The sequence below is a fragment of the Anguilla rostrata genome, chromosome 8, assembly GCF_018555375.3.
Source record: "Anguilla rostrata isolate EN2019 chromosome 8, ASM1855537v3, whole genome shotgun sequence".
Lineage (NCBI taxonomy): Eukaryota > Metazoa > Chordata > Actinopteri > Anguilliformes > Anguillidae > Anguilla > Anguilla rostrata.
Window position 1 is genome coordinate 55,525,552 of NC_057940.1, and position 20,940 is coordinate 55,546,491.

The window sequence follows — 20,940 nt, forward strand, 5'->3', positions numbered from 1 at the left end:
TAATTGAAGACCGCGATTGGTTTAATAGTTGTAGTGTAGATCTGCTGTTGTGGTGCTGGGTTAAAACAACAACCTGCACCCACACTGGTACCTTTTCAGATAAGACACCCCTGCACTGTATGTTACATTATATACAGTGTATGGGGATACAGAATAGTGCTTTACAAATGAGTTTTCTTCTAGAATGATTTGAAGTTGGTATAATGCTGGTATAATCCTGCCCAGAATAAGCAGGTATAGATGATGGATGGATGGAATGCTGTTATATTTGTTCATAGACTATAACACTAATACTGTACTAAAACTAAACTATGCCAGCTATTCCCTTTGGGGAAAAGCCATTCGTTGGAGCATAGCATTACAGCTTTATGTTGAAGTGAGGGGTTATGTGTGGAAGTGGAGTGCAGGTGTCCCGTGGATTTGTGGGTAATACAGAAGGAAGTGGTTCTCTTTGAAGGGCGAACGTTGACCTTTTCGAGGCTGCAGATTGCAGGGTGCGTGAGCCAGTGGAGGACTTTATCCCTTTCGGGTACAGATCGGGTGATCATCAGCGCAGAGATGGTGGATCATTAACAGCTGAATAGTTTTACAGGAACGGTCTCTCAGGAGTTACTGATTTCAGTGGAGGGGCGGAGGCAGCAGAACCACACCCACCCAGAAAAAAACAAACTGCCAAACTGCATTGCAGTTACAGTTTAATAATGAAATTAAACGGCATGTCATGATGTAACAATGAAGGGGTGGGTTTTCAGTCTGTGTTGGCACACTCCTGGAGAATGGAGGTCCTACCTCCCTGCAGAGAATCCCTGCTTCAGGTGGGGGTTGGGGGTGGGGTGCTGTTTTAAGCTCCACCTGCTAGGTAGGGTTGGGGGGCACTGCATTAATCTGTAGCGGTCCCGGTAAGGTTCGGGGGAGGTGGGGGGGGGGGGGGTACTGTTTTTTTTTACAGCAGAAAAACCGTGTGAACACCTCAAAAATACTACTTCCAAAACTCCCCCCCCTGCTGATCAGACCCTTACTCAAAACCTGCAAACACTTTAGAAAAAGCACTAGAGGTAGTTCTGTGAAGTTTAGTCACTGTCTGCCTATTTAATGTGTGAAGCTTTCAGGCGGCTTAAATGGTAACTTACAGTAACTTGCTGTAAAAATACTCCACTGAGACGGTTCTGCTATGGGCAGCAATTTCCGTTTTTTTCTCCAAAAACAGTGGCTTCAAATCTGAAAATGATTGTTGGGAAAGCCATGACATTTTGACTGTTATTTTTGCAAGTGTCTAAAATGTACATTTAATGTGTGATCTTAAATAGCCTGGGACAAAGTTAGAGACATAAATTAGTCACCAAATTCACCAAATCGCCCTTTTTATCTTAAAAAAAAAAAACAATATCACGAAGGTCTGAGAAAACAAGGATGTGTGATGTAACTGACCGAGCCCTTAACTGTTTAATGTTTAATCGCATCTTAGGACAGGCGCGGAAAAAGACCTAAAGTCAGCGTTTACCAGCATGAGATGTTCTTCCCTGACCAAGCATTCTTGTCTAATCAGAAAATCAGAACATACTGAATAGCTTATTACTGTGTGGTGGCTTGTGGTTAAAATATGCACATTTCCATGGAATATGCTATCAAACCATGGTCAACAAGGAATAAACCACTCTATATTCATACATTCTATATATACAAATAAAAACATCCCTCACAATACATGAAATAAGCCTTTAATGCAGCACTGTTCATATAAAACACAAATTTCACAAACAACATTGTCACTTTGCCATTTATATCACATTTTTATTACCTTCAGAAGGTAGGCAACTATCATTTTAGACCAAAACAGTATCCTACATTTTAGAGGTCATGTAGCGAAAACCTACTGTCTACTAGTGAATTACTGAATGTATGTATGAAGGTATATATCTCCACCTCTACCTGTTCTAACTTAGGAAACTGAAATGCAATCCCTGATTTATTTAATCGCTGTAAAAGTACATGTCAAATAAAATGTACATAATATCTGTTTTTCATGGACTATGTCACAAAATGTGTACAGAGAGCACTGAATCTTTGTCCTGTGTACAGAGAGCTCTGTATCTTTGCCGTGTGTACAGAGTTCTGTATCTTTTCACTGGTGCAGAGAGCCCTGTATCTTTGTCCTGTGTACAGAGTTCTGTATCTTTGCACTGGTACACAGAGCCTTGTATCTTTGCCCTGTGTACACAGAGCCCTGTATCTTTGCAGTGATACAGAGAGCCCTGTAGAGCCCAGGCCAATAGTCCTAAACAACAAGACAGGAATACCTCACTGGATATTTCTGTTTGCAAATAAATATAATAGCTGTAATTAAATAAAATTATCAAGAAAAATAAACGAGCCTATGTACTTTACGCTTCTAATACTGAGAAGGGTAGAATATGAACATATGTTTTAAAATATATGATTTACTTAGTTTCATTAATAATATAATGGCACAGTATAACTACAATAATTATTTAAATTACATTTTACACAAAAGGAATATATAAACATTTCTATGTCAAAAAAATATATTTCATTTTCATTACATCTGTTGTGATGCATGGCACACATGATTTGTGTTTTTTTATGTACAATTGCTTACAGCCCAGCTTTCAGGAAGTGCAATGATGTCACACCAAACATGAGCGACAGAGAGTCCTCGCGTGCAAGCGTGCAGAGCTGAGGTACCTGTTAGGGCACCTGGGTACGGAGGAGGCACTACCGGAAGCGCTGTCGTTGAAGGGGTTCGGGACCGGTTTACGGGTCGACCTTTTCGGAGACGGTGCTGATGGACCGTTTGTGCCTCTGCTCCTTCCGGCAGCAGCGGCCGTAGGTGAATTTGAACAGGGCGACGCCGGGCACCGCTAGGCTGGGGATCCCCGCCAGGATGAAGATGACGACGGGGACCCAGCTCGGGTACAGCACGGTGTCCAGCGTGGGGAAGTTCTCCTGCAACAGCAGCGACAAACAGCAGAGTCAAACAGCACAGTCAAACAGTACCTTCAAACAGCACAGTCAAACAGCACCTTCAAACAGCACAGTCAAACAGCACAGCCAAAGAGCAGAGTCAAACAGCAAGTCAAACAGCAAGTCAAACAGCACAGTCAAACAGCAGAGTCAAACAGCACCGTCAAACAGCACAGTCAAACAGCACAGTCAAACGGCACTCAAACAGCAAGTCAAACAGCACAGTCAAACAGCACAGTCAAACAGCACAGTCAAACGGCACAGTCAAACGGCACTCAAACAGCAAGTCAAACAGCACAGTCAAACAGCACAGTCAAACAGCACCGTCAAAAAGAGTTCTGTTAGCAGTGTGGCCTCTCAGTGTAGTGCAGTGGTGTCAAACTCGTTGCCATGGAGGGCCGTGTGTATGCAGGTTTTTATTCCAGCCTCAGATCTTGATTATATAATTAGTTAAATTATTTGCTGAATTAGGGATGCAGGTTTGTGCACAATGGTGACCCGACGTCTATGGTGACCCGCATTGTCTAAATAAAAATTTTCTTATATTCTGCGCTTCAATGCAGTTAAACGCATATGGCTGAATGAGTAATTGGACTCAATTAAGGCAGCATTAATTGGTTGGAATGAAAACCTGCATACACACGGCCCTCCATGGCAACGAGTTTGACACCACTGGTGTAGTGTAATGGGTAATGAGTTGGTCTTGTAACCAAAAGGTCACAGGTTCGATTACCTTTGGAGCATGGACCTCTAATGACATGAAAAAAAGGTTAACTGTATCTGGAACGTCAGTCACCAGTAAGTTTGAGACTTTACAACTCCAAGGTAGTCTTTGGTATATTCCCCCAGAGTATGAGTCTTTAGAACCTTAAATGAGGTGAGGTTAACAGGCATGCTACGTACGGAGCTGGGGTCCCACACGATGTACGTGAGCTCTGCGCTGAGTTTGGTGACGAAGTAGAAGAGGAAGATGACCAGCATGATGAGGGGGCTGATCACCCTCCAGGTGGCCTGCCAGAAGATGTTGGGCTTGTGCCCGATCATGAACTCGATATCCCTGTTAAACCTGAAGAGAGCAGAGAGGGGAATCAGCACGAAGCGGGTCACGTTCCACAGCCCTGTACCCCTTACTGTTTGGGCTGACGGACTGTAGTCTATAGAGTTAAGGTTTATCACAGGATATGTATATATTCACACAGGAAGTGGAATCAGCACTGTATCCGTTAGGACTGTAGTCTACAGGGTTAGGGTTTATCACAGGATATGTATATATTCACACAGGAAGTGGAATCAGCACTGTATCCGTTAGGACTGTAGTCTACAGGGTTAGGGTTTATCACAGGATATGTATATATTCACACAGGAAGTGGAATCAGCACTGTATCCGTTAGGACTGTAGTCTACAGGGTTAGGGTTTATCACGGGACATATGTACATATATATACACACTGAGCTCACACCTGTCCAGACTCACCTGTCTACACCATACAGGTAAACCACAGCCATCATTTCACAAAATGCGATCACCAGGAGTGGGATGGAGCCAGCAAAGCTGTCGAACAGGGCCAGCCAGTAGTTACCTGACCTCTGCACAAAGATCATGGCCAGGGCGAAGGATATCAGGCACGTGCAACCTGCGGTACAACACAAACACGGCCGCCAATCACAACGCCTGTCAAAGAGACACGGTTTCCATGACAATTTTGACGTTAAAGATGGCGGTGTTCATGTAGTCACAGTCTCAGTGTGGAACAGTGAGAACCTCTGGGGGCTCAAATGCTGTTTGGAAAGATTCGGCCAGGTGTGTACCAGCTCTGTCGGGTGTGTACATGATCTGCCAGGTGTGTACCTGCTCAACCAGGTGTGTACTTGCACTGTCAGGGGTGTACCTGGTCTGTCAGTTGTTTACCTGTGAGAGCCTCTTTGGGCCATTTTTTGGGGAGGATCTTGAGGTCCTGCAGCGGGACCACCACCCCCTCAATGTTCCCGAACATGGTGGAGAGCCCCAGGCAGAACAGCATGATGAAGAACAGTATAGACCAGAGGGGAGACACGGGCATCTTAGTGATAGCCTCTGTGAACACGATGAAGGCCAGGCCAGTCCCCTCTACACCCTGTGGGACAGAAGCACACGCTAAGCTAATGCACTTTACATGAGCACGAAGGTACGCTAAGCTAATGCACTTTACATGAGCACAAAGGCAAGCTAAGCTAATGCACTTTACATGAGCACAAAGGTACGCAAGCTAACCCTAATGCACGTTGTACAATGCAGTACAAAGGTATGCTAAGCTAATGCACTTTACATGAGCACAAGTGTGCTATGCCTAAGAGCACAAGTGCTAGCAAGTTCATGAAGAGGCTAAGTCTCACTAAGCTAACATACTCCACAGGAAAAAAAACGTATGCTAAGCAAACACACTCTACTGGAGAGCAAATGCATGCTAACCTAACAAGCTGTACTGGAGAACAAACACATGCTAAGCTAACACACTCTACAGGAGAACTAACAAACACTATATTACATCCTATTTGGCAGATGCTTTTATCCAAAGCGATGCACAGTAACACTACAGGAGAACAAACACACCGTAAGCTAACACATTACAGGAGCACAAACACATGCTAAGCTAACTTATTCCACAGGAACACAAACACATGCTAAGCTAACACATTACAGGAGCACAAACACATGCTAAGCTAACTCATTACAGGAGCACAAACACATGCTAAGCTAACTCATTCCACAGGAGCACAAACACATGCTAAGCCAACATTACATTACAGGCACTCAACAGTGACTATGTTGAGTTTAGAGTGTTAGTATATATACAAGCTGTGTTGAGTGACTGTATTAGTTCAGGTAGGAGCTGTGTTGAGTTTAGAGTGTTAGTGTATATACAAGCTGTGTTGAGTGACTGTATTAGTTCAGGTAGGAGCTGTGTTGAGTTCAGAGTGTTAGGACAGACCTCGCTGAGGAAGGTGCTCAGATCGCAGGTCTTCAGACTCAGCCCCTGAATGATCTCAGGAGACGTGCTGTTGAGGCTCTGAAGAACTTCTGCATAGTTACTCTCAGTGACGTTGCCTTCAGCAAGGTCAAAAGTGTTCATCAGAGACAGGATGTTTCTAGAGAAAAAAGAGAGAGAATCTGACCTCCAGCCACTGGTGAAATGAACATGATGTTGAAGATGCCGCCAGACCAGCCCGGCGATACCGACCCGGCCAGGCAGTCGTCGAACTTCTCTGTGGCGCGGAAGCCGATGATGGAGTAGATGACAGTGGCGGAGAAGACGGACGTGAAGCCGTTCACCACCGAGATAATCAGAGCATCCTGCTCACAGTTGTTACTGCAGAAGAAATAGACACTTCGTTGTAGTACTATACATACAGTGTGCTATGAATCTCAGGTCATTCAAATAAATTACATTTCACTGCACTGGAATACCCTGCGGTCATGGTTACTTACTGCACTGTTATACCCTGTGGTCATGGTCCCTTACTACACTGTTATACTCTGTAGTCGTGGTTACATACTGCACTGTTATACTCTGTAGTCGTGGTTACATACTGCACTGTTATACTCTGTAGTCATGGTTACATACTGCACTGTTATACTCTGTAGTCATGGTTACTTACTGCACTGGAATATCCTGCGGTCATGGTTACTTACTGCACTGTTATACCCTGTGGTCATGGTCCCTTACTGCACTGTTATACTCTGTAGTCGTGGTTACATACTGCACTGTTATACTCTGTAGTCATGGTTACTTACTGCACTGTTATACTCTGTAGTCATGGTTACTTACTGCACTGTTATACTCTGTAGTCATGGTTACTTACTGCACTGTTATACTCTGTAGTCATGGTTACTTACTGCACTGTTATACTCTGTAGTCATGGTTACATACTGCACTGTTATACTCTGTAGTCATGGTTACTTACTGCACTGTTATACTCTGTAGCCGTGGTTAATACTGCACTGTTATACTCTGTAGCATGTTACATACTGCATGTATACTTGAGTCATGGTTACTTACTGCACTGAGTTGTAGCTGGAGAAGGAGATGAGGCCTCCAAAAGCCAGGGAGAATGAGTAGAACACCTGAGCACCTGCGTCCAGCCAGGTGGATGGGTTCATGAGCTCTTCCACCTGGAGAAACACAGATCTTTTTTTTGAAGGCAACAAAACGTTTCCATGTTTACACTTTTATTAAAATTTTAAAACAATATGTGATTAAGGGCAGTTTTCTTACATCTGGGGTGAAGAGAAACTTAATTCCATCCACAGAACCTTTGAGCGTCAATCCTCTGACCAGGAAGATGGTGAGAACCAGGTATGGCAGGGTGGACGTGATGTACACTGCCTGGGGAGAGAGGAGTGGGTGGAGTCACAAAGAGAGGAGGGGATGGAGTCACAGAGAGAGGAGAGGGTGGAGTTACTGAGGGAGGAGAGGGTAGAGTCACAGAGAGAAGAGTGGGTGGAGTCACAAAGAGAGGAGGGGGTGGAGTCACAGAGAGAGGAGGGGGTGGAGTCACAGAGAGAGGAGTGGGTGGAGTCACAGAGAGAGGAGAGGGTGGAGTTACTGAGGGAGGAATGGGTGGAGTCACAGAGGGGAGGGTGGAGTCAGAGAGAGAGGAGAGGGTGGAGTCACAGAGGAGAGAGTGAAGTCACTGAGGAGGGGAGAGGGTGGAGTCACTGAGGAGGGGAAAGGGTGGAGTTACTGAGAGGGGTCTTGCAGGTCACCTCATTCACCTGTGACCCGGTGTGCTCTCTCCTGCATGGCCACTAGAGGGCGTACCTTGCCGGTGGTCTCTATGCCTCGGATACAGCAGACGTACAGCACGGTCCAGGCGCATGCCAGACACAGGACCATCCACCACTGCAGGCCGCCCGAATCCTCAATGGCCGCTGAGGTGTTGAGCGTCTCCCTGTACCAGAAGTAATCCACCGGGGAGCTACGGTCGCATTCTGGCACCAGACCTGCAGGGGGCGACACTCCCACTGTAGAAACCTGCTACACCTGAGACTGTGTGCATGTGAGTGTGTGTGTGTGTGTGTATGAGACACTGTCCCTGGAGTTATTCATTTAGGATGTTCATGAATATGTACTCACCGCAACATGGGCAGTCTATGTGAATGTTCCCTGTGGGCTGGCTTACAATCAAACATGTGACCGGACCACGTGACCAGACCCCATTTTGTTCTCGTTTTGAAAGTATAGCGTTCCCGAAATGCTGGTCATAAATGCGTTACTAATCTCTATGGAATGTTATGTCACATGTTTCCTTTTCCTCAAAAAAAACATACTCCGCAGAACACTGTAAGAACCTAAATTTAAATTTGCTGTAAGAAAAATGTTTGGATTAACTGATCGATTGAATGATTGACATACCAGTCCTGTTTGCATTGATGGGACACTGGCTCCATGGCAGAGGGTCCTGGAAGGAGTTGAATAAGTACCACATGACCCAGGCCATGATGGTGTTGTAGTACAGACCCACTAAGAAGGACACCAGCATGGACGCAATTCCTGCCCAGAACAAATTTGGAGAGTTAGGTGAGATGTCCTCTTTTCTCTTTGCCAGGAAGGAGGAGGCTTGCACAGGGCTGTTTGATTGGATGCCTGTGGCTTTGCTGGCAGTGTTGTGGATTATTACTGATGTATATTTTATCTTCATGCAGTAATAATAATAATAATAATCATAATTAAACTTCAATAAGGTCTTCCTGCACATTAATGTATACATTGTCCTCATGCAGTAACCCAAAATATGCAGTAACTGATCATTTGGTTGTGTTATACAGACAAACCCCGGGTTTATAGGGGGGTCCACCATTGTCAAACTGACCTACACCACCAAGATAGGGGTGTATGGATGTCCACACCCCAACACTCCCCTTCCTCAGACGCTGGCCAATCGCAAACTCCAGGTGCAACAGAGGGATTCCCTCCAAAACCAGCAGGATCAGGAACGGGATCATGAAAGCACCTAGGATCACAGGGAATTGTGGCTCAACCAAACTTGATTAAACACAGCGTTGATCCGGTCTGTTCATTTCATATGTGCACGTTACAAGTTTTTTTTTTTTCCTGGATTTGTACTTTTTGAGTAGTTTTAAATAAAAATAGTTTTACTTTGAGCACATCTTGAATATAAGATGTTTGATGGTGCTACTCTGAGTAATAACGGTTCCCTTACTGCTTTGTAATTCTGAAGAGTTTATGTTGCAAGGCAGTTGGTATTCTCTGTAAACTTTGCCGAGTATTGTTGCCGCTGATTTATCATTAATACTACAGAGCAAGATTGTCCAGATCTTCAAGTTCCTCAAATCTGTTCTGATCTGGGTTTAACAGTTTTTTTTTTAATTTTATGCCCCTCAAAACCTGAATGTGTTACATAAGGAACTGAACTTACATAAGGAACATGTTTTCATTCTTGGTCATTTTAAGTGTCTGATCTCAACCTTCATTACAATGGAGTGTAATTGTTTTCACAATTTTGTTTTAATAATTGTCCTTGTGAGTTTCATAATTTATGGTAGTTATTTTACATGTACTTATTATTACTGCTAATTTATAATTCTTTGTGTAGTTCATATTTTATTTTATATAATTTTTACTTTTTAATTATTGTTTTTTAAAGCCCGACGCGTTGCGGTAGCCTACCAAGGTGATACACCTTCTCCCCCCCCCCGGGGATACGGGAGCATCCTCTTTCGTTTACGACATGAAGCGGGTCTGTTAGCCAGCTGGGCTAGCCCGACTACTTCAGGCTAGCAGCGATAGCTGCCGCTTCCATGGCGACATCACTAGGTGCCTGCAAGACGTCTGCCTAGAATAGCAGCGAACGACGCAGCTCAGGATAATCCGTTCAGTGACGGGTGCCACCAGCCCTGGTGTCTGTGACCGCACGCCCCAGCACAACTTCACTAACTGAGACTCTTTCACAAAACCGCCCTTTTTATGTAAACGTCAGACCCCTCCAGCGCTGCCCGGGTTTGACCTGCCTGTGGTTCCGGCGCAGGTGAGAGAGGCCGACCTACCTCCGCCGTGGCTCTGGCACAGGTAAGGGAAGCGCCAGACGTTGCCCAGGCCCACGCAGAAGCCCACGCAGGTGAGCATGTACTGGGCCTTGTTGTCCCATTTGGGCCGGTCCCCGGCCTCCTCCAGCTCCATCTTCTCCAGCTGCTGGTGGGACGGGATCCGGCCGTCCAGGCCCGGGTTCGGCAGCTTCAGCTTCATCACAACGGCTTCTGCTCTCACAGGTGTGTGGCCGAGTGTGTGTGAATGTGTGCGTGACCGAGTGTGTGTGTGTGTGTGTGTGTGTGAGACTGTCACTGTACAGGGGGAGGCTACTGCATTTATACTGACCTTTAGCACCTATGGACCCCCTCTCCCACCCCCTGAGGCCCTCTCTCTCTCTCTCACTTACACACACACACAGCCCCTCCCATCTCAACAGACCCTCTCTCTCTCTCTCACACACACACACACACAACCCTCCCATCTCAACAGAACAGACCCTCTCTCTCTCTCGCACACACACACACACACACACACACAACCCCTCCCATCTCAACAGAACAGACCCTCTCTCTCTCTCTCACACACACACACACACACACACACAACCCCTCCCACCTCACCAGACCCTCTCTCTCTCTCTCTCACACACACACACACAACCCCTCCCACCTCACCAGACCCTCTCTCTCTCTCTCTCACACACACACAACCACCACCACCAACCCCTCCCCCTCATCCAACACACTCTCTACCTCTCACACACACAACCCCTCCCACCTCATCAGACCCTCTCTCTCTCGCTCTCACTCACACACACACACACACACACACACACACACACACACACACACACACACACACACAAACCCTCCCACCTCTACACACACCCCCTCACACACACCCTCACATGCCGTGTAGATATCTGTGGATTTGTCTGAACAGAGAGTTACGCATTGTTCCTGGTCAGCAGAATGGAAGAGCAAAATGCTTTAATAATTAATAACTTATCTCCCAGTCGGAGTGAACCAGGGTCCCACACTATATTACCCCCTCAGTTAATATTGGCCTGATTTGGATCTTTAGAGCACTAAAGGCTCGACCAGAGACCATAAAGATCTACTTTGTTCTTTTGCTGTGAGTCAGCACGCACTGCTACCGCCCTTCTACGTTTATCACTGCGTATTTCAAAGAAAAAGATAAAATCGGACTTGCTGGAAAAGTTTTTAGCAACATGCATGTAGATAAAAGTGCTAGCTTGTATTAAAAAAAATGTGTGATTCTTTAGTTTCCAAACAGCCAAGATTCAAGCACATTTTCAGTCAGTCATGACAGACCTTTACCTCAGGATCGGCAGTAAGAGGTGTGTGGTCTGCACTCACGTTGTGCACCAAGCCAATGGCCCTCAATGGCCTGAGTGGTTAATGGCTAAACTTTCCTCTTGCATTGACTGCTTTTGCATCCTTTAAGAATCGCGGTTGTTCCTTTTTCGTGGTGAACAAACACAGCCGTGAGCCAGTAATGTAATGAAACACCGGCCTGCTTCAGTAATGGAGCTCTGTGTGTGGAGTTAGGGTTTGGGATACAGAGCTGAGCTAACTGTCCTGTGCGTCTGTGTCTCGCCACTGGAGTCTGTGTAACACCACTGGAGTCTGTGTAACACCACTGGCATCTGTGTAACACCACTGGAGTCTGTGTATCACCACTGGAGTCTGTGTAACACCACTGGTTGTGTCTCACTCACTGTGCCGCCTGGTAACCCAATGGCCTGTGGTAATCACCCTCTGCATACTGTTGATAACACCATGTTGCTTTGTGTGAACACCACTGAGCGTATGTTAAACACCACTGCGAATGGCTGTGTATTATGATACAGAGTCTGGTATCTCCACTGGCTCTGTGTATCACCACTGGCATCTGTGTAACACCACTGGCATCTGTGTAACACCACTGGCATCTGTGTAACACCACTGGCATCTGTGTATCACCACTGGCGTCTGTGTAACACCACTGGCATCTGTGTATCACCACTGGAGTCTGTGTAACACCACTGGCGTCTGTGTATCACCACTGGCAGCTGTATATCGCTACTGGCATCTGTGTATCGCCACTGGCATCTGTATATTGCCACTGGCATCTGTGTATCACCACTGGAGTCTGTGTAACACCACTGGAGTCTGTGTATCTCCACTGGCATCTGTGTATCGCCACTGAAGTCTGTGTATCTCCACTGGCATCTGTGTAACACCACTGGAGTCTGTGTATCTCCACTGGCATCTGTGTATCGCCACTGGCGTCTGTGTATCTCCACTGGCATCTGTGTATTACCACTGGCATCTGTGTATCTCCACTGGCATCTGTGTATCACCACTGGCATCTGTGTAACGCCACTGATTCTAGTTTCCTTTCTTCCTCTCACCTGCAGTGTCCGTGATGGTGTGCAGGTGACATTACAGTACAGACACTGATGCGGCTGTCCCTGAATGCTAACAGGTTCGTCCCATAGTTTGTAATGTTACACTCATAACCACGGCAGTATTCAGTGAACACAGCCGCGGTGTGCTGCCGCGATTAGATTACTGCCTGGGACCTTGAGGCCTGATCTTACAGAGACAAGAGGCCCGGGGAGACTCAGCTTTGACCTTTGACCTTTGACCTCTGTTTTTACCACAATTCACCAAATCCATCTGATCAAATAGATGTGCCATGCGTGTGTTCTGCAACATGCTACACCAGGAATGGTAGCTTTCCACCACGAGGCCAGACACGTGTGCTCGACTCATATCTGGAAGCAATCTAGCACTGCTTAATGAGGCACTTAAAAATGCATGCTCATCATAAATTGGGTCTTTTATTTTGGCTTTATCTGAGGTGGATCCAGGTTTAAGGATTCACAGAAAGAAAGAAAAAAAACCCTTTTCTGCTTCAACTGATCTGGAACAACTTCCTTCTTGTTCCTTTCAGGAACAAGGTGGTTCGTTGAGAAGAAAATTATTAATAGTTACACTTTGGAGGAAACAAACTCTCATCTGGATTTTATAAGTCTGGACTTTATGGGTTTATAGCCTGTTATTTTCCAACCTTGCTGATAACTCCTAACGTTGCAGAAAGCCCACAGCCTGCACTGCCCTTTGAATTGTGCCCTTTAATGTTTACGCTTTCAGAGTGCAGCACTGAGAACATTTCCTTTTAAATGAAGACAAAGAAAATGGCTGCCAATATCGTAAGCACTTTAATACAAAACAAATTCACCCATATTTTGTGTTTTTTTTTTCAATACAGTCCATCTAATTACAATTTATACATAATTACAGAAATACTGGCACATGATAAACGCGATAAATATCAATACATGACGAAACACTTCAGAGCAAAGCACATACAACTAAAAAAAAAATTTTAAGTCTAGGGGGAAAGTGATAACAATTATTATCATTTACTCAGTAAACAACTTTTTATAGACTGTGTTGTTGTCAAAAACGTTAATGTGACATTATCCCCGTAATAAATATTAATTATACTGCGTGAATCTTGTGGTTATTTGCCAGAAAATGAAGTTCTCTTGCTCTGTTGGAGGTTTGGCGCACCGACAGCAGCAGACCTGCTTCAAATACATATTTGTTTTGAATTCAAATGCTTTTCTGTGCTCTGTTGATCTTGCCTGGTTTAACCGAGCCTGCCAATATGACCAGAAGGCGGGGTTTGCTCTTTCATTCAGAGTATTCCATTGGTTCCAATACACCAGACAAGATCAGTCAAGCGTAGAGAAGCATTTGAATCCAAAACCAATGCGTATTTCACCCAGGTCTGGACAGCGGTGTTGTCATGGCAACGTCTGCGAGGCCCATCCACTCAGGGGCCTCTCGCTGACCCCGGGGCCTCCCGGGGCCCTTCAGAAGCCCTTTGCCCACACCGCAGCGGAGACGGTGCTGACGGAGTCCTCCTCCTCCTGTCGCCCGCCGCAGCGCGCCCTGGTGAACTTGTACAGCGCCGCCAGCGGGATCAGGATGCTCGGCACCCCGGCCAGGAGGAAGATGATGGTGTAGATCCAGCTCGGGTAGGTCAGCGTCTCCAGAGTGGGGAAGTTCTCCTGCGGCCAGAACCGCGAAAGAAACGACGATCAAACCCATGATAAGCTTCTCCACGGCAACCGTTTGACACACAGGTGATCAGTTCAGCCCCAAGCTAACCCTCCACAACACGATGACACACAAGTGTAGAAAGACAGATGCACAGCCAAAACGAATTTTGAGATATCATGTGCGCTTTGTGACATCATCGCGTGTCGCCTCGGGACAAACGCGGCTGCTTAGCAACGGTACGTACGGAGTTGGGGTTCCACACGATGTAGGTGAGCTCTGCGCTGACTTTGGTGACGAAGTAGAAGAGGAAGATGACCAGCATCAGAAGGGGGCTGATCACCCTCCAGGTGGCCTGCCAGAAGATGTTGGGCTTGTGCCCGATCATGAACTCGATATCCTCGTTAAACCTGAAGAGAGCAGAGAGTGGAATCAGCACAAAGGGGGTCACGTTCCATGGCCCTGTACCCCTTACTGTTTGGGCTGACGGACTGTGGTCTATAGAGTTAGGGTTTATCACAGGATATGTATATATTCACACATGAAGTGGAATCAGCACCAAGGTGCCTGCTCTAGCAGGTCATATCATGCAGGTTTGATCATGTTAACAATGTTGGCTCAGTAACAATCACGCACTGGTTGCAGATAGCATTGGAGACTTACCTGTCTATCCCATACAGGTAAACCACGCCCACCATCTCGCAGAAGGCAATGATAAGCAGGGGGATGGAGCCAGCAAAGTTGTCAAACAGGGCCAGCCAGTAGTTACCTGATCCTTGTACAAAGATCAGCGCAAAGATGAAGGAGAATAGACATATGGAACCTGAAAAACAGACACAGATTCCATTACCGCCAATATACACAGGTTCCATTAGGTCACCAATACACACAGGTTCCTTTAGCTCACCAAAATACACAGGGTCCATCACCACACCGATGTATACAGGTTCCATTACCACTAACATGCACAGGTTCTATTACCACAACAATGTACACAGAACGTGGTAGAAATTAGCAAGTGTTTGAGGGACTCCTTTGTGCATCAAAGAGTGGACATGAGTGTGGTGGGGATGAGTGTGTGTTGGGGTGAGTGTGTGTTGGAGATGAGTGTATGGTGGGGGTGAGTGTGTATTTGGGATGAGTATGTGTTACAAATGATTCTGGTGGGGATAAGCATAGTGGGGATGAGTGTGTGTTAGGGATGAATGTGGTGGGGGTGAGTGTGACGGGGATGAGTGTATGGTGGGGATTGATGAAGCTTGTACAGACATGGCCCTTTTATTTTCTTCACTCACCAGTGATGGCTTCTTTGGGCCACTTTTTTGGAAGAAGTTTGAGGTCCTGCAGGGGCACTAACACCCCCTCCATATTCCCGAACATGGAGGACAGCCCCAGGCAGAACAGCATGATGAAGAACAGTATAGACCAGAGGGGAGACACGGGCATCTTAGTGATAGCCTCTGTGAACACGATGAAGGCCAGACCAGTCCCCTCTACACCCTGTGGGACAGAAGCACACGCTAAGCTAATGCACTTTACATGAGCACAAAGGCACGCTAAGCTAATGCACTTTACATGAGCAAGAAGGTACGCTAAGCTAATGCACTTTACATGAGCAAGAAGGTACGCTAAGCTAATGCACTTTACATGAGCACAAAGGTACGCTAAGCTAATGCACTTTACATGAGCACGAAGGTACGCTAAGCTAATGCACTTTACATGAGCACAAAGGTATGCTAAGCTAATGCACTTTACATGAGCACAAAGGTACGCTAAGCTAATGCACTTTATATGAGCATGAAGGTACGCTAAGCTAATGCACTTTATATGAGCACGAAGGTACGCTAAGCTAATGCACTTTAAATGAGCATGAAGGCACGCTAAGCTGTGTTGAGTGGCTGTGTTGAGTTTAGAGTGTTAGTGTATATACAAGCTGTGTTGAGTGACTGTATTAGTTCAGGTAGGAGCTGTGTTGAGTTCAGAGTGTTAGGACAGACCTCGCTGAGGAAGGTGTTCAGATCGCAGGTCTTCAGACTCAGCCCCTGAATGATCTCAGGAGACGTGCTGTTGAGGCTCTGAAGAACTTCTGCATAGTTACTCTCGGTGACGTTGCCTTCAGCAAGGTCAAAAGTGTTCAACAGAGCCAGGATGTTTCTAGAGAAAAGGAAAAACCAGTAAACATTGGGAGACCCCCACCCAGGATAACTAAAGGCACACACATTCTTACCCAGGTTAACTAGAGGCACACACACACACACACTTTCACCCAGGATAACTAGAGGCGCACATACACACACACTTTCACCCAGGTTAACTAGAGGCACACACACACACACACTTTCACCCAGGATAACTAGAGGCACACACACTCGTACCCGTCAACACAGGCGTCCAGCCGCTCTGTGGCGCGGAAGCCGATGATGGAGTAGATGACAGTGGCAGCGTAGATTGAGGTGAAGCCATTAATGACTGAAATAATCACAGCGTCCTGCTCACAGTTGTTACTGGGGGGATAACGGGGGGATACCGTTAACAGACCTCTTTTTGAATCATTGAAATAATTATTAATAATTCATTAGAACAAGAAAATACATGTCGCGGTGCTTCTACACTGAATTACGTCACAGTCCTAACTACTGGACAGAATAACTGCGGATACTCAGTGTCATTATACTGCCTCTGTTATGAATCATGAATACCTGTCAGGTTACTACTGCACTGTTATACTCTGTAGTCGTGGTTACTACTGCACTGTTATACTCTGTAGTCATGGTTACTTACTGCACTGTGATACTCTGTAGGTGCATGGTTAACTCTTACTGTACACTGTTATACTCTGTAGTCATGGTTACTTACTGCACTGTATACTCTGTAGTCATGGTACTACTGCATATACTCTGTAGTCATGGTTACTTACTGCACTGTTATACTCTGTAGTCATGGTTACTTACTGCACTGTTATACTCTGTAGTCATGGTTATACGCACTGTACTCGTATCATGGTTACTTACTGCACTGTTATACTCTGTAGTCATGGTTACATACTGCACTGTTATACTCTGTAGTCATGGTTACTTACTGCACTGTTATACTCTGTGGTCATGGTTACTTACTGCACTGTTATACTCTGTAGTCATGGTTACTTACTGCACTGTTATACTCTGTAGTCGTGGTTACTTACTGCACTGTTATACTCTGTAGTCATGGTTACTTACTGCACTGTTATACTCTGTAGTCATGGTTACTTACTGCACTGTTATACTCTGTAGTCATGGTTACTTACTGCACTGTTATACTCTGTAGTCATGGTTACATACTGCACTGTTATACTCTGTAGTCATGGTTACTTACTGCACTGAGTTGTAGCTGGAGAAGGAGATGAGGCCTCCAAAAGCCAGGGAGAATGAGTAGAACACCTGAGCACCTGCGTCCAGCCAGGTGGATGGGTTTGCAAGCTCTGCCAGCTACAAGGAGCACACACATGCACACACACACGTGTTCCATTATATAATACATTTTGTTGCTCATACCTGAACCCTAGGTGGCAGTATTTACCTGTAAGTACTGCATTAAAACTGTTACAGTAGGAAGAGAGCAAGAGCTTATTATTTATCTTCAGAAGCATTTCATTGTGATTTGGTTTGGCTACAACTTTAAGATTGTTTTCACTTGTGAACATTTGCTAGTCTATCCGGATCGGGTAAATAAGATAAAAACCAGGCACATGTTTGTCAATGCAATTGTAGTATTCATGTTTATACTTCGCTTTCTTGTGTTACATGCGTTGGGGCAGGACATGGGAACTATCTGCAAAATATATTTTACAATGAATATAGTAGTGCCTGGTCTTATGGGTCATAATGAAGTCAGTCTTGATAAATACGTGATTAAGGTCAGTTTACTCACATCTGGGGTGAAGAGAAACTTAATTCCATCCACAGAACCTTTGAGCGTCAATCCTCTGACCAGGAAGATGGTGAGCACCAAGTATGGCAGGGTGGACGTGATGTACACTGCCTGGAGAGAGAGGAGTGGGTGGAGTCACAAAGAGAGGAGGGGGTGGAGTCACAGAGAGAGGAGAGGGTGGAGTCACTGAGGTGGGGCCACTAGAGGCCACCACTAGAGGGCGTACCTTGCCGGTGGTCTCTATTCCTCGGATACAGCAGACGTACAGCACGGTCCAGGCGCACGCCAGACACAGGACCATCCACCACTGCAGGCCGCCCGAATCCTCGATGGCCGTTGAGGTGTTGAGCGTCTCCCTGTACCAAAAGTAATCCACCGGGGAGCTGCGGCCGCATTCCGCCACCAGGCCTGCAGGGGGCGACACTTGCACTGAAACCCCAAACCTACTACACCTTGCAAACCTGTAAAATGAGCTTATCTGCCGCCAGTTGGAAAAAAAATCCTGGCTGTTTGTACTGAAATAAGTGCATGACCTGCGCTTTCTGCCAAAATTTTAATGAAACCTCAGTCTGCAGAAGCACTGACTGTCTAATTGAACGGTTGATTGATTAATTGATCGAATGACTGACATACCAGTCCTGTTTGCATTGATGGGACACTGGCTCCATGGCAGAGGTTCCTGGAAGGAGTTGAAGAAGTACCACATGACCCAGGCCATGATGGTGTTGTAGTACAGGCCCACCAAGAAGGACACCAGCATGGATGCAATTCCTGCCAATTACACAGCCCTCAGTTTCGATATTTCATTGTAAATATGTCAACAGTGTGTGTGCATTAACTATGATGTGTCCATTTCCCTATTTTCAGCTCTCCTCTCCACTCCGTAAAGTTATGCACATTTTCTTGAGTTCAGCCTTGTTTTAACGTTAATTGCATTGCTGGGTTGTGACGGCAGGCCTAGAATATGAATATGCAATACACTTTCGATCCAGTAGGCTGCAATACACTCTCGATCCAGTAGGGTGCAATACGCACTTAGTCCAGTAGGATGCAATACAAAAGTGTATGTTCATTGCATATGTACACAATATGTGTATGATAAAATGTAACAATTGTGAAATACTTCTAAAAGTGGTGTACTGACCTACACCGACTAGATAGGGGTGTATGGAGGTCCACACCCCAACACTCCCCTTCCTCAGACGTTGGCCAATCGCAAACTCCAGGTACAAGAGTGGCATTCCCTCCAAGACCAGCAGGATCAGGAACGGGATCATGAAAGCACCTAGGATCACAGGGAAGGACCAGGGAATTACGGCTCAACCAAACTTGATTAGACACAGTGCTGATCGGTTCTGTACTAGTCTCTAGTCTCAGAGCTCTGTCTGCTCTCAGTCATTTCGGTCACAGTGGCCAATGGTAAAGGAAGAGACTAACTGTAGATCAATGTGCACAAACTGATCAGCAACATGATCATGAGTTTGGGGCGGCAGTGTAGTATAATGAGTAAGGAGCTATAGGTGTCAGGCTCGATTCCCAGGCAGGACACTGCTGTTGTACCCTGTGAGCAAGGTACTTAACCTGCATTGCTACAGTATATATCCAGCAGTATGAATGGATGCAATGTAAATGCTATGCAAACAGTTGTGTAGGTCGCTCTGGATGAGAGTGTCTGCTAAATACCTTTGGCGCCCTCTGTGGTCATTCTTCACACACTTTAAATGTACTTCATCAAGTTTCCTTGTCTGACCTTTAAGGTGCAGAGCTATTTATCGATGCGGACACCTTGGTGTACTTTTTTACAATACTGTAATGCATTTTGTGCAACAGAAACGTGAATTTTGGGGAGTTTCAAACACATCTCTAAAATGTTTTCCTCTGTAAACCATGTGCAAAGCAGCTGGAATGCTGTCTGAAGAGGTCAGAAACACAGTCATAAAACGGCTGCCGCACCGTCACCACCACCGCACCATCATACTGTAAAAGGTTTTAATGCTACACGCTTGCTGGAGAAGAGCTGAAATGTAAGCATCCTATCCTCAACACCAGAGCTAATCCACCAAAGAGGAAGACACCAGAATCTGCATTCTCCGTATCCACGGCAATGGGAGGACATGAGAAGTTACACAAGCCGAACACTCATGAATAAAATGTTACGTTGCTCACTTTTGGAAGTGAACTGCAGAGATCCTGGTGAATTTGCCCCCAGCCCGGGAATCACACAGGTACAGAACTCAGGAGAGAACTCATGTCTCACAGGTACAGAACTCAGGAGAGCTCCTGCGGTCGTTACCTCCGGCGCAGGTGAGCGAGGCCGACCTACCTCCGCCGTGGCTCTGGCACAGGTAAGGGAAGCGCCAGACATTGCCCAGGCCCACGCAGAAGCCCACGCAGGTGAGCATGTACTGGGCCTTGTTGTCCCATTTGGGCCGGTCCCCGGCCTCCTCCAGCTCCATCTTCTCCAGCTGCTGGTGGGACGGGATCCGGCCGTCCAGGCCCGGGTTCGGCAGCTTCAGCTTCATCTGCACGGCTTCTCCTCTCACAGGTGTGTGGCCGAGTGTGTGTGTGTGTGTAACCGAGTGTGTGTGACACTGTCACTGTCAGGGGGAGGCTACTGCATTTATACTGACCTTTAGCACCCTGGACCCCCCCTCCACACGCCCTCCCTCTCTCTCACACACACACACACATTATCGCTTATTTGATCTTAACGAGTACTACCTGTGATCAGTGGAATGTGGGCGGGTCATAAAGATTGATAGCTTATCAGTGAGCCACAGAAATGGCACTGAATATAAAGTTAATAACCATGACAGTGACCAAGCACATCTGGGGGTATACCTACTGAAACTTCAGTTCTTACAAAAAAAAATATTTCAAGCTACATAGATGGTAGATGTGCAGCTGACTTGCATGGGACAGCACTGTGGTTGGGCTGGTGTGTGCTG

The 20,940-nt window shown here is 46.1% G+C and overlaps 2 protein-coding genes across 2 annotated transcripts; both read right to left on the reverse strand.

Moving 5' to 3' along the window:
• Window positions 1-1,702: 1,702 nt before the first annotated feature.
• On the reverse strand, window positions 1,703-10,327 carry LOC135262157 (sodium-dependent neutral amino acid transporter B(0)AT1-like). The gene is made up of 12 exons (XM_064349053.1): window positions 10,028-10,327; window positions 8,833-8,973; window positions 8,376-8,513; window positions 7,782-7,963; window positions 7,236-7,346; window positions 7,020-7,132; window positions 6,201-6,329; window positions 5,952-6,108; window positions 4,892-5,096; window positions 4,457-4,616; window positions 3,886-4,048; window positions 1,703-2,964 (listed from the first exon to the last, which is right to left on the reverse strand). Exons 1-12 carry the CDS (start codon window positions 10,224-10,226, stop codon window positions 2,773-2,775), a joined length of 1,890 nt encoding a protein of 629 aa, XP_064205123.1. The 5' UTR covers window positions 10,227-10,327; the 3' UTR covers window positions 1,703-2,772.
• A 2,893-nt stretch (window positions 10,328-13,220) lies between these two features.
• Window positions 13,221-20,602, reverse strand: LOC135262156 (sodium-dependent neutral amino acid transporter B(0)AT1-like). Its single transcript, XM_064349052.1, has 12 exons — window positions 20,316-20,602; window positions 19,137-19,277; window positions 18,626-18,763; window positions 18,219-18,400; window positions 17,993-18,103; window positions 17,438-17,550; window positions 16,462-16,590; window positions 16,084-16,240; window positions 15,382-15,586; window positions 14,750-14,909; window positions 14,334-14,496; window positions 13,221-14,097 (listed from the first exon to the last, which is right to left on the reverse strand). The coding sequence occupies exons 1-12, from the start codon at window positions 20,512-20,514 to the stop codon at window positions 13,900-13,902; spliced, it is 1,896 nt and encodes a 631-aa protein (XP_064205122.1). The 5' UTR covers window positions 20,515-20,602; the 3' UTR covers window positions 13,221-13,899.
• Window positions 20,603-20,940: the final 338 nt, after the last annotated feature.